The sequence below is a fragment of the Octopus sinensis genome, linkage group LG14 (genome assembly GCF_006345805.1).
Source record: "Octopus sinensis linkage group LG14, ASM634580v1, whole genome shotgun sequence".
NCBI classification, from domain to species: Eukaryota; Metazoa; Mollusca; class Cephalopoda; order Octopoda; family Octopodidae; genus Octopus; species Octopus sinensis.
Genome location: NC_043010.1, coordinates 63,049,107 through 63,063,557, shown reverse-complemented (window position 1 = coordinate 63,063,557; position 14,451 = coordinate 63,049,107). Strand labels below are relative to the sequence as shown.

Genomic DNA, 14,451 nt, shown 5'->3' with positions numbered 1-14,451 from the left:
CAGTTCACAGCATCTGACTTACTGGTCTCTGCTGCTGAAGAGGAAATAATCACTCTGAAAAGCTCGCATCCAACAGTCTGGTCAGCTGACGCAGTGTATTTACACTTATTTGTCTACAGCAAGAAGATTTCTCCTTAACAAAATACATCAAATGATTTTCTTAGGAATACAGTTCTGTATTTAAGAGATGAGGAATTATTCACATTATTTACATTATTTACATTTGATGGAAATTTGTCCTCATCTTGGTTGTTGTTACCACAACATTTCGGCTGATATACCCTCCAGCCTTCATCAGGTGTCTTGGGGAAATATGCCCAAGGGTATATGGCGTAGTGGTTAAGAGCACGGGCTACTAACCCCAAGATTCCGAGTTCAATTCCAGGCAGTGACATTAATAATAATAATAATAACATCGATAAAATACCTTAGGAACGAGAACCCTGGTTCGAAATTTTCCCAAGACACCTGATGAAGGCTGGAGGGTATATCAGCCGAAACGTTGTGTTAACAACAAACAAGATGAGGACAAACATCCATTAAATGTAAATAACGTAAATAATGTAATTTCTCAGGAGTTCAAATGTGCCGCAAGCATATTTGAACTGGTAACAAGTTTGTGTATGGGTTTATGTGTATATGTGTGTAAGTGTTTATACATATGTGTGTGTTTGTGAGAGCATGACAGTACATCTGTGTGAGTGTGTGGTATGGTTATATGACAGTCTGTGTGGTGATTATAGACACCTGTGCATGGTTACATAACTCTGTGTGAGTGTATGTGTGTGTGTGTTTGGCAGGTGATTATATGTGTCTGTATGCCTGTATGACACTGTGTATATGAACGTGTATATATATATATACATATATATATGTAAAGGTTGTTTGAAGTGGTGTACAGATATTGTTTATTAAGAAGAAGGAGGCAGTCAGAATTTTGGATAATTCTTTATTATTACTTTCATTCATTTCACCGTATTCTTCAAGAAAAATTGTTTTATTAATTTGGTTAAATTTTTCTTGGAGAATACGATTAAACAAATAAAAGTGCTAATAAAGAATTATCCAAAATTCTGACTGCCTCCCTTTTCCTAATATACATGTATGTGTGTGTGTGTGTGTTTGTCATTGTTTTATACAGACAATAAAATTTAATGTGTATGTATGTATATATATATATATATATATATATATATATATATATATTTTATTTTATAGAAGGAGCTTCTACAGGACTAGAAATGTTTCATTCAAAAGAAATCATCAGGAAGCTCATCAAGAGCTTCCTGATGATTTCTTTTGAATGAAACAGTTCTAGTCCTGTAGAAGCTCCTTCTATAAAATAAATTAATTTACTCTGCTATGTATTGAGTACCTTATTTACTGTGGTTAACCCCGACTCAACCTGGGACCTACATATATATATATATATATATATATATACACATTAAATTTTATTGTCTGTATAAAACAATGACACACACACATAGATTTTCCTTTGGGGCTGGCCAGATCGGAGCAATCTCAAGATTAATCAGCCGAAATTGCGAGGATGATCCGGTTCTTGACTGAAGATTGAAGGTTTCGAATGTCCCGTCTGTGTTTTTTGTATCGTCTTCTAAATGTTTTGCGTTCTTGTCCCAGTTTGTATTTTTTTACATATATTATATATATATATATATATATAATATATATATATATATAATATATATATATATATCCATCCATGTATATATACCATTTATATATTGTGTGTATATGTATATATAGTATGTGCATACATGTATATGTCTGTTATGAAATTAACTGTTTGTATAATGAGGAATAACGAGTTTGTGCATCGAATGTTGCGACTGCTGCATCTGGTTGCACTCATCAGTATTATGGTTGTAGCGCAGGGAATTGTCAGGTGACCTCTCCATCTTTAGTGGTTGTGGTGGTAGTGGCTTCTGGTGTCCCTGCCACACCTGGCTGCCCTCCGGTACCCGACCTGAGTGACCGATGCTACTGCCGGCACTGTGTGCCATTTCTCGTTGCCCACCGGGGGATGGAAGCGATGTCACACCGATTTCCGTCTTCCGGCGACAGTTGTTGCGGCGCTGGTGTCGGAGCAGGTGGTCCTTGCGATAGAATGTGTAGCTGCACACGTCACACTTGTACGGACGTTCTCCGGAGTGGATTCTCTTGTGTAGTTTGAGGTGGTCACGCCGGGAGAGGCCCTTACCGCACACGTCACATGTGTGCAACTTTTCCGGCTGCACCACATAATGCTGGTGGCTCCTCTGAGCCATGCAACACTGGCTGCAATTGGTCTGGCTACAGCTCTGACAGTCCAAGCTACAGCAACAACTGCTCTGCTGTTGATGGCAGAGGCTGTATGACGACCTGTTGCCCTGGTTACAGCACGGAGGATGCTGATGGCTGTTGTTGTTGTTGTTGTTGTTATTGTTATTATTATTGTTATTATTGTTATTGCAACAGGTGTTGTTGGTAGGATGATGGTGAGGGTGGTTGTTGTGGTTGTGGCCGGTGGTCAGCTCGTCCTTCACCTGACTCGGCTGTTGCTGTTGATGGAAGCTGACCTCCTCCACTGACGACATTGCTAATTCGATATCGGATTTATCTGACGGTGTGGTCGGAGAAAAGACCATCCCATCGGAGAGGGAGAAAGTGGAACTCATCTCAGGGGTACGGCCAAACTCAAAGCTGAGACGCTGGCGAAAAAACCAACATGTGATGGAGCTACGTCCCGTTAAAATGTCTGAGTTGTGTTCTTTAAAGTCAAAATAACACTGGAGAGATTCTGGTCAACAAACCAAACAATTCCTTGATTACATGCTTGAACCACTTCCTGTTGTTGTTGTTGTTGTTGTTGCTGTTGGTAATGTTACTGTTGTTGCTGCTACCGTAGTTAATTGATTGCCGACAGGACAGTAATTACCTGAAAAATACATTAAAAAGAAAAAGAAAAATGAATTTAGAAAAATTTTTAATTTTAAGACAGGAAAATGAAAAAAAAACAATGATTGATTTATTTATCTTTGTAGATGTATTAGAATGATAGACACACAGACAGACTTTATATTCAGTGACATAAAGAAACATGATAGACAAAATGTAGGTTGCAATGCATCATGGGAATATTGTCGAGTGTGGCCGTTCGCCAGCCTCGTCTGGCACCTGTGTGGGTGGCACATAAAAAGCACCCACTACACTCACGGAGTGGTTGGCGTTAGGAAGGGCATCCAGCCGTAGAAACACTGCCAGATCAGACTGGCCTGGTGCAGCCTTCGGGCTTCCCAGACCACAGTTGAACCGTCCAACCCATGCTAGCATGGAAAGCGGACATTAAACGATAATGAATAAAATCATCAATGCCAGATTTCAAAATTGTTCCGTCATTTAGTCCTTGTAGATGTCAAGGTTTATTTTACATGTGACATAGCTAGGTGAGGCTTTATGGTTTGCATTTCACCACAAATAAAGCTTACTTTGTTATTTAATATAAACCTTTAGTCCTTACAGTCAACTACTGTTTTTCTATCGTAATTCATTTTATGTACAGGGTTATGAATTCCTTGATGGAAATGTGTGAGAAAGTGCTGTACTTGCGTAATCAGTGTAACAGTCTGAGTCATGAAGTTTACAACTTTTGTGTTTACATTGAAACTTCTATATTACGTTGACTGTCTGCAGTACACCCTGTGGATTGCTGGTTTGTGGTTTCATATTGATGAAGAGATTTTTAGTTATTGTAATATTTTCTAGCTATGCACTTGTAGTTAGGTTTGGTACAGGTTCTGTTCAGTCTTTTAATGATTTATTCATTTTATTACCAAATTGCATTTGATTCTTATAATATACAATTTGTGTGGTTTATGTCTTTTTAGTTGGGTTTGTATCTGTATATATCACTATGGGCATATTTGCTCTTGGATTGTTCTATAGCTTCGTCTGTTACTTTATGAGGGTAATCATTATTAACTTATGTTTGTTTTAAGTGTAAGATTTCCTTATTTAAAGCTCCTTCAGGGGATGAAAATGTAAAACTTTGCAAGAAGGGATTTGACTACAAATATTTTGTATCTATGGGAACACTTACTATCATTATATATATATATATATATATATATATATTTAGTTAATCCAAACAAGAAAGCACAAAAAACACAACAACGCGAGGACGTGGAACAAATATAGTATTATTGGACGCTCAGGAAAGAAGGAAAGAAGGAGAGTTTAACGTTTCGAGTGGAGCTCTTCATCAGAAACATAGAAGGAAAGATCCAGCGAAGAGAAGACAGAGGGAAAAAAATCGCCAACGGTACACACACGGTCACAAGGAGTGGCTCTGTGGTAAGAAGCTTGCTTTCCAACCACATGGTTCCGGGCTTCTTTCAGTTTCCATCTACCAAATCCACCCACAAGGCTTTGGTTGGCCTGAGACTATAGTAGAAGACACTCTCTCAAGGTGTCACACAGTGGGACTGAACCCAGAACTATGTGGTCAAGAAGCAAGCTTCTTACCACACAGCCACAACAGTGATGAATAAATCAGTCATTAAGATATCTGGTGAAACTGTGTGGTTATATTTGCAAACAACTTTTTTCTTCTGCATTAGTCATGTACAACTCTGTGAATGTAGGTCCAAGTGGGGGGGACCCTTAGCCCCCACCTTATTTCTGAGTATACAGATTACCTTGTGGACAGCAGAAAATAACTTAAATTACAGTGTTACTTCTTCAATTTTGGTAAATGTCCAACAAACAGAACCAATGTTTGAATTCTACAATTCTCTTCCAGGAGGGGAAATTGCAATTTTTGAAACACTGGTGCCATTTATCAGGCAATCTTCAAAGATCAAACTACTTTACAGCATACCCCAGCATATTGAATTCTTTATTGTATGACTGACCTCCTTAATGTTTAATTTCAGACCCATAAACATATGTTCATTCATTTGTTTTTATGTCTGTTTTGCCATGCTAGCATGGGTTATTATTGATGCACATTGCTTCAATACCATATACTCTCCCTGCCATTAACCTTTACTTGTGTTCCAAGCAAGGAATCTCTTGTTTCACACGTCTTCAAAGGTGAGAAGCGGTGGATGACTTTTTTGACATGACAAAAGTCAACATCACTACTTGTGGCTCACGAAACTCAGAGAATATGTAAACACACACACACAGAGTCTCAACAAATTAAACCCATTTTCTAAGACACCATCTGTTGCCTATTTTATATTCAGGAGTGGCTGTGTGGTAAATAGCTTGCTTACCAACCACATGGTTCCGGGTTTAGTCCCACTGCGTGACACCTTGGGCAAGTGTCTTCTACTATAGCCTTGGGCCAACCAAAGCCTTGTGAGTGGATTTGGTAGACGGAAACTGAAAGAAACCCGTCGTATATATGTATATAGATATGTATGTGTGTGTATATGTTTGTGTGTGTCTGTGTTTGTCCCCCCCACCACCAACATCGCTTGACAACCGATGCTGGTGTGTTTATGTTCCCATAACATAGCGGTTTGGCAAAAGAGACCGATAGAATAAGTACTAGACTTCCAAAGAATAAGTCCGGGGGCGATTTGCTTGACTAAAGGCGGTGCTCCAGCATGGCCACAGTCAAATGACTAAAACAAGTAAAAGAGCATTCAATGACTTTTCACCTTTCCCCCGTTCCTTTCTTCTTTATAGAACCTTAGGAAAGTTCCGTGATGTCATAGCTCATAGTTTAACCCAATCCAGTCCAACAACCTTGTGTATTTTCTTCCATGCAGCATCACAGAAAATATATAAAAAAAAAACAGATCAGCACCCATGACTTTCAGAAACATTTTCCCACACTCACAATTGCCAAAGCATGGAATAAACTACCTGCATCAGTTGTTAACAGTCAGGACACAGCATCCCTCAAAAATTCTATGCTTCCTGAAATACCCAACACATCCCCTGACATACCTATGCATCACATCCTCTTTAACTCTTCTGATACTAACCCGGCTGAAACCGGTTCTGGCTCTGAGTACAAATGTCTTGTTTGCATAAGTTTTTAATTAAATACAGTAACAAAAGGGTTAAAATATATAATAGGGAAACAATTCTTAACCCTTTTGTTACCAACCTGGCTGAAACCAGCTCTGGCTCTGAGTACAAATGTCTTGTTTTCATAAGTTCTGAATTAAAATCTTCCACCAAACCTTAGTCACAATTTATGTTCCTAACACTAGCTGAATGATAACTAAGTTATTTTACTAAATTCTTTGTCATATTTAAAATTAATTGAAAGAAACACAGAGCATCTCAACAGGAAAAATGGTAACGAAAGGGTTAAAATATATAACAGAGAAACAATTCTTAACCCTTTTGATACCAACCTGGCTGAAACCAGCTCTGGCTCTGTAGTACAAACGTCTTGTTTGCATAAGTTTTGAAGTAAAATCTTCCACCAAACTCTAGTCACAATTTATGTTCCTAACACTAGCTGAATGATAACCAAATTATTTTACTAAATTCTTTGTTATATTTAAAGTAATTGAAAGAAACATGGAACATCTCAACAGAAATATGGTAAGAAAAGGGTTCAGGCTCTTTTACTTTTCCCTTTTCTGTACTTTTGGCTTTCTTTACTTCACTTAAACATCTGCATTCTGTTCCCTCTTTTACCCTTTTTGATAAGTTTTAGAACAGCTAAGACCAGTATACAATAAGCTCATTTGCATTATTATTACTTTTGTTAATATTTACCTCCTGACTGGCTCCCGTACCAGTGGCATGTAAAAAGCACCATCCGAATGGGATCAATGCCAGGCCCACCTGACTGGCTCCTGTGTTGGTGGCATGTAAAAAGCACCCACTACACTCTCGGAGTGGTTGGCATTAGGAAGGGCATCCAGCTGTAGAAACGTTGCCAGATCAGATTGGAAGCCCGGTGTAGCCCCCGCTGACTTGCCAGTTCCCAGTTGAACCGTCCAACCCATGCCAGCATGGAAAACAGATGTTAGACAATGGTGATGATGATGATGAGCTATGCCTTTCATTTTTTTTTTTTTCAAAGGGCTGATAAAATAATGGAATAATCAAGTACTGGGGTCAATAATATTGATTAAACCCTTCCCTTCAAAATAGCTTGCCTTCTGCCTATATCAGAAATAGCAACAACAGCAACCACCACCAATATCATTATTGAGGCAGTAAACTGGCACAATCTTTAGCGCGTCAAACAAAACGCTTAACAGCATTTCATTCCTTTTTACATTTTAAATTCAAATTCCTCCAAGATCTACTTCATCCTTCATCTTTTTTGGGGGAAGATAAAAAAAGTACCAGTTGACCACTGACTGGGCTCAGTGTAAACAACTTCACCCTCCCTTCAAAAACTGCTGGCCCTGAGCTAAAATTTGAAACAATCATCATCATCATCATTATTATTATTATTATTATTATTCTATGTTTGACTTTTGCTTTATGTCTGTACAAGTTGGCTCCAAGTCTCACCCAGAGACCTCAAGAGACAACAGGTTGGAAGTTCACGTTGTTGTTATGCCTAGTGTGCCATATATTTTTTTTTGGGGGGGGGGGGGTTGTACTAGTGAATGTCTAATACATAAAAAAAAAAATTTTTTAAAGTTTGTTTTAAACCTTGGGATTACATAGAGAGTATTTTGCGTAGGATATGAGCAGTTCCCATGAGCACTATCTTTTGAATTTCTGCCATTTTGGGGTTTCCTGGTATCTGAGTTAGGTAGCAATCAGTCCCTTTCGCTATCATTCCCAGGACACCTATGACAACAGGTATTGTTTTAGTCTTCAGCTTCCACATTTTGCTGATTTCTATTTCAAGATCTTTATATTTGCTCAGTTTTTGGTAGGTCTTGACAGATATTATTATTATTATTATTATTATTATTATTATTATCATTATTATTATTAAAAAAACTTAACAGTTTTTACCAGGCGGCGAGCTGGCAAAAACGTTAGTGCACTGGGCGAAATGCTTAGCGGTATTTCGTCTGTTGTTACGTTCTGAGTTCAAATTCTGCCGAGGTTGAACTTTGCCTTTCATCCTTTCGGGGTCGATAAATAAAGTACCAGTTTTGCACTGGGGTCGATAAATAAAGTACCAGTTTTGCACTGGGGTCGATGTAATCGACTTAATCCCTTTGTCTGTCCTTGTTTGTCCCCTCTATGTTTAGCCCCTTGTGGGTAGTAAAGAAATATATTATTATTATTATTATTATTATTGAGTGAGAGAGCAGTTCATGCCATCAAAGTGACACTGGGGTAAAATATACGAAGCCCAGTATACCCATCATGACTACCCGCCTGATAAGAGTACACCAGGCACATGCATCACAACCATATGTGCGCGACATGGTGATCTCATATCAAGATAAACAGCACATGACCTTGCAGGTGGGGCCCAGTTAGAATTTTTTTCAGATTGAGTAGCCCATCCCGCTCAAAAGGTCCCTGAATAAGGGTTGTTTAAGGATGTTGAAAGAACCACCCATGTTTCCAGAGGTGAATTATTCAAACCCCAAAGAATCCCTCTCAACACATGGCTATGATGCTCCCCCACTACTTCTGCTCCTGATCAGAGATGCACATATCGTCAGCCACTAAGGGACATGCTCAACTGGTTAAGGTCAAACAACTGACAAGAAAATCTGTGGTGTTGGGCAGAATATTTGCTGTAGCCCATCTTTTATACCAAGACAAAACAATGTACATGATAACACTTCCAATCAGTTAAGATCAGAAGCCATGAGAGCCACTGCCTGGTACTGCATCAGGGCATTTATTATTTATTATTATTATTGAGTGAGAGAGCAGTTCATGCCATCAAAGTGACACTGGGGTAAAATATACAAAGCCCAATATACCCATCATGACTACCCGTCTGATAAAGGTACACCAGGCACATGCATCACAACCATATGTGCGCGACATGGTGATCTCATATCAAGATAAACAGCACATGACCTTGCAGGTGGGGCCCAGTTAGAATTTTCTTCAGGTTGAGTAGCCCATCCCGCTCAAACGGTCCCTGAATAAGGGTTGTTTAAGGATGTTGAAAGAACCACCCATGTTTCCAGAGGTGAATTATTCAAACCCCAAAGAATCCCTCTCAACACATGGCTATGATGCTCCCCCACTACTTCTGCTCCTGATCAGAGATGCACATATCGTCAGCCACTAAGGGACATGCTCAACTGGTTACGGTCAAACAACTGACAAGAAAATCTGTGGTGTTGGGCAGAATATTTGCTGTAGCCCATCTTTTATACCAAGACAAAATAATGTACATGATAACACTTCCAATCAGTTAAGATCAGAAGCCATGAGAGCCACTGCCTGGTACTGCATCAGGGCATTTATTATTTATTATTATTATTATTATTATTATTATCATTATTATTATTATTATTATTATTATTATTATTATTATTATTATTATTTATGGTTTCTTTTCATTATAACTTTATTTCAGCTGCCCCTTAGTACCAGGCGTCCTCCAGAGGCCAAGTGTAGCAAGGGCCCTTTTGTTTTGCTATGCATGCTAAAATTATCACCACATTTATTCCATTTTAGTTGGAGAGTGCTTTCCGTAGTATATGGGCTGTTGCTTAAATGCTTCTGTTGTGTGGACGCCCCCCCCCCAGACGATGAAGTAGGCTAGCCCAATATGTAGATATAGAGGGAGAAGCCTAGACATCAGCAGTGGAGTAGAGTAGCAGTTGGAGGTGAAGAGCAGAGTTGAGTAGAAGAGGTCATCCGAACATGCGACACAACAGGGGTGACAAGGATTTTCGTAGCTCACACAGCCACTGTGTAGGATTGCGACGTAACAACTTCTCAGCTCCTTTCTTTATCAGTCCTTATTATTATTATTATTATTATTATTATTATTATTATTATCATTGCCTTTGTACAGCTTCTAATCCTGGAGATATACTACGGTGTCAAGGTAACACCTCTTATTTTTCAAGCACCTTCCGGAGTATTCGAGCGGTTCCAAGCAGTGCCGTTTTCTGCAAGTGCTCCACCCTTATTGCAGCCCCTATTTGTTCGACGTACTTCTTTAGATTTTTACTCACTGTTCCCAGGGCTCCGACAATTATTGGTACTACTGCTACCTTTTTCATCGACTACAAATGCTTAACCTCACAAGCTAACCTGTCATATCTTATTATTATTATTATTATTATTATTATTATTATTATTATTATTATCATTATTATTATTATTATTATCATTATTATTATTATTATTATTATGAAGGTGGTGAGCTGACAGGATCGTTAGTGCACTGGATGAAATACCTGGTGGTATTTCGCCCATTGCTATGTACTGAGTTCAAATTCCACCAAGGTCGGCTTTATCTTTCATCCTTTCAGATTCGATAAATTAAGTACCAATTGAACACTGGGGTTGATGCAATCGACTAGTCCCTACCCCAAATTTCAGGCTTTGTGCCTACAGCAGAAATTATTATTATTATTATTATTATTATTATGTGATGAAAGCTCACAGCTTATATTGCTGGGTATGATGGAAAGTGTCAGCTGTCCACAGCAAGCAGACTAAGGTGACACTTGTCTATTGGTCATGCTTCAAGAACCCTGTGAAGAATTCTTGCAGTTCCAATCAGTACTGATTATTATTATTATTATTATTATTTGTCTAGTGGCTGCAGCAAAAGTGGTAATATGGTGGACCCATTTAAAAGGGCTAAAGACAGGCACTTTCCTCTTTGGCCAAGCCCTCATCAACTTTTTCAAGTTTCACTTGAAAAGGAAGTTGAGGGTGGAGAGGAAAGTTTGTTGAAAGGTGGGTGAATGTTGGAAGAAGGGCCAGTGTGAAAGGACCAATTCTAAGCATGCACCTGTAAAAAGGGAATCAAAGGAGAAGAGCTCATGCCCTGTTGTTGCTAAGCACCGGATGAACTACCTCCAGAGGAATTTGTAAATTGACATTTCAGTTCAGAAAGGAAGAATCCTAAAGGTGTCAGGGTGTCTGGAACACTCAGGTGCGATTAACTCATTAACCAAGGAAGCCTAAGAAAATAAAGGGGATTTAACAGTATTATTGCCGGATCTTGTGAACACCAAAGAGTCCATACATCATAAGCGCCGTTCAAGAGTTTGGACCTGGAGATCTCCATTTCCAGCGACTTCAAGGGCCACCTCTCAGTGGTGTCGGGCGTCAACAAAGAGCCCTCGACTACAAGACGACCAAAGTTTGTTTTTTTCCCCCAGGTCTGGGGTCTCCTGCCCCTAAACCCTAGACCATCACCTAATCACCCCCTTACCCATCTTGTTGCTTAACAACAACAACAACTACATCATAAGCTGGTTGAAGGGGCTCTGAATAGGGACCAAGTTCAGAGATCTCATTCTTGACTATTGCTGCAGCTTCACTCTGAGAGTCCCTGCTGCTGCAACAACACCAGAGGGGCACAAGCTCAAGAAGGGGTGTTATCATTGGACGTGCCATTTCAGTGACCCTTTTTGTGCTTGCAATGAACATCTTGGTAAATTTGGTGAAAGTTCAGTGTCAAGGACCACTCACTAAGTCAAGTGTTCAGCAGCCCCCTATTTGGGGCTTTTATAGACTACCTGTGATAATAACATCAATTATGAAGGGCAGAAGACCCTTTAGAGCCTTGAAGAGTTGATCATTTGGGTTTGTATGAGTTTTAAACCAGTGAAGTCCAGATCTCTAGCTTGGTTAACTTCAGAAATGAAGAGTTGGAAACAGACTCAGCTTCTTGGTTGGTAATGTAGAGAAACCAGCCATCATGGAGTGACCAGTGAAGAACCTGGGAAAAGTATTTCATAGCAGCCTGAGGAGACACAGAATCCATCTGTGAAACCAACAAGGAATGGAAGCCTGGCTATCCACAGTGGACAAGTCATATCTTCCCAGCAAGTTTAATCCTTCAGCACTTGGATAACCCTCTCAAATGTAATGCTTATTTATTCAAATTCATCATCATCATCATCGCCAGAACTGGTTTCAACCAGGTTGGTATCAAAAGGGTTAAAAGACCCAAAACACCTAATGACCCTAGGAAACATCACTGATGATGTGTCAAGGTGCATCACAGGATGTGATGAGTGGCAAGACTGAATTGGACTGTGACATGATAAAAAATAACCAACAAAACACTTTTGATACATTTGGTGTCAGAATTTCAAAATACAATTGACAACTGGAGTGACCGTTCCTAAACTGTTGTGCATCGCAAAAATTGGCAAATTTTTGTTTATTTAAGAGTTCTAACTCAAACTTTACTATTTAACAGAATTACTTTAGAATGGAAACAGTTCTTGGATTTGGGATTTTGGGAACTAAAAGTCATGGAGAGACTTTAGTGAAAGAAAATAGAGACCTTAAGGCTTCTATAGTGCATAAACATCACCAGTGGACTTAATAACATTTTAGAAGTACAACTATTTAAATTATTATACATGCACACACAAACACCTATACATTCACACATATTTATGCACACACGTACTATATATATATATATATATATATATATATATATATATATATATATATATATATATATATATATAATGTACACACACACATTTACATACATATGCGTTTATATACGTATAAATATATGTATATATGCATATGTAGATGTTTATCTGTCTACCTAGAGGACGAGAGGGAGAAACACAAATAGGCAGGTAGATAGATAGGTATACATATAATATATACATATATTCACACACACACACATATATATATATACAGAGATAGACATACAACACACACATTATATATATATATATATATATATATATATATATATATATATATATATATATATATATATATATATATATATATATTAGTATTGTCCATTAAATACTGCTTTACATCATAAATTTTGAGCGGGTTACTAGTGAGATGATGGTAATGAAAACCGATTGATTGGGGCGGGTATATATAAATATATGCGTGGCTTGTGTGTCTCAGTAAACGTGTATATAGGATAAGGACACAAGCTAGAATGTTCAGTGATTGAAATCGTTTGCATAGGCGAGGGACCTTCTTTGATCGTTCGTCTACAATGGATGCTTTCGTAGATAAGGTATTTCTAATGGATAGACACAATACGAAAACACAAACGATCGGTAGATGCGGAGGAGAGAGAGAGAGTTAGGAAAAGATAGAGTGATGGCTAAAGAGGGAGAGAGAGATTGCCAAACAGAGCGATGATGAGAGTGAGAGACAGAAATATATTATAAAGGGATGGAATGATATACAGATAAAAAGAGGCGGAAACATGTATTCAGTGACAGGGAGAGGAAGAATATTTACATATATACAAGGATAAAATCACTGGTATTTAGGAGAAATACGGGTAACAGATATACGAGTACAAACATTCATGTTGCACCCTTGTTTTTTCAGAAGCACCCTGATTAGCCCGCTTCTTACCATGCACCAAGCCATCCATCCATCCAGCCATTCATTCGTTTCTGCAGTCGTCCATACGTCAACCCATTCCTTTCAAGCACACCCTCGGAATTAGCTTTCAATGTTGGGATTAGAGACAATCTTACCCGGGCCTTTGTTGCTTCTTAATCCGGGTGTTGAGCATGAATCGGGGCTAAATCACCACTGGAAAAGGGTGGCAGTAGCCAGTGCGAGGGCATAAATCTACGAGAGAGAAAGCCAAGTTGCAGGAACATGGAGAATGAGAGAGAGAATCCTTAATTTATTTTCTCAGGCGCCCTACAGAGTAAAAATAAAAATAAAACAAACCACAAACGGTGTAATAGTATTAAGTCCCTAATCAATAAAATTCCGCGATCCTTTCGTTTGTAAACTTTTATTATTTATTATCTACAGATTTCTAAGACTTTTATCGATATTTTGTCAGAATATTGAATATTTCTGATTTAACAGATGATTAATTGTAATCAGGATGCTTAGTTTTATATCAATCTCTATCTGTGTACGACTATCTCCGTCCCTTCTTGATGCTTCCCAGGTCATTCCTGACTGAGCAGACCAACAATCGGATGTCCTTCCCAAGACTATTAGTGAATGATTTGAAAGAGATTTGACAGTTATTTCTAGCAGATAAAATTATCCCTCGTGTCGTCTCCAAAAGGCTATCGTTTTTTTTTTTTTTGTTTTAAATATTTTATCCAAAAACAATTTAAACTAATAATCGATATATTAAATGTAATATTTCAAAGACTTTTCCCCCAACATCCTATCTTCCCCACAAAGTTGTTAAAACACTGCCAAGACTTGGGTTGTCTTACATACAACTGGCCCTTGGTCGCATATACAGATTCTTGTACGGACACACAATGTATGTATGTATGTATATATATATATATATACGTACGCTTGTGTCTGTGTATATTTGTACGAGCATCTTATTGCATGTGTGTGTGTGTGTGCATG

The 14,451-nt window shown here is 38.4% G+C and overlaps 1 protein-coding gene across 1 annotated transcript; it reads right to left on the bottom strand.

Moving 5' to 3' along the window:
* Positions 1 to 1,712: 1,712 nt before the first annotated feature.
* On the bottom strand, positions 1,713 to 13,792 carry LOC115218907 (zinc finger protein 436-like). Its single transcript, XM_029788907.2, has 2 exons — positions 13,596 to 13,792; positions 1,713 to 2,941 (listed from the first exon to the last, which is right to left on the bottom strand). The coding sequence occupies exon 2, from the start codon at positions 2,679 to 2,681 to the stop codon at positions 1,803 to 1,805; it is 879 nt and encodes a 292-aa protein (XP_029644767.1). The 5' UTR covers positions 2,682 to 2,941; positions 13,596 to 13,792; the 3' UTR covers positions 1,713 to 1,802.
* Positions 13,793 to 14,451: the final 659 nt, after the last annotated feature.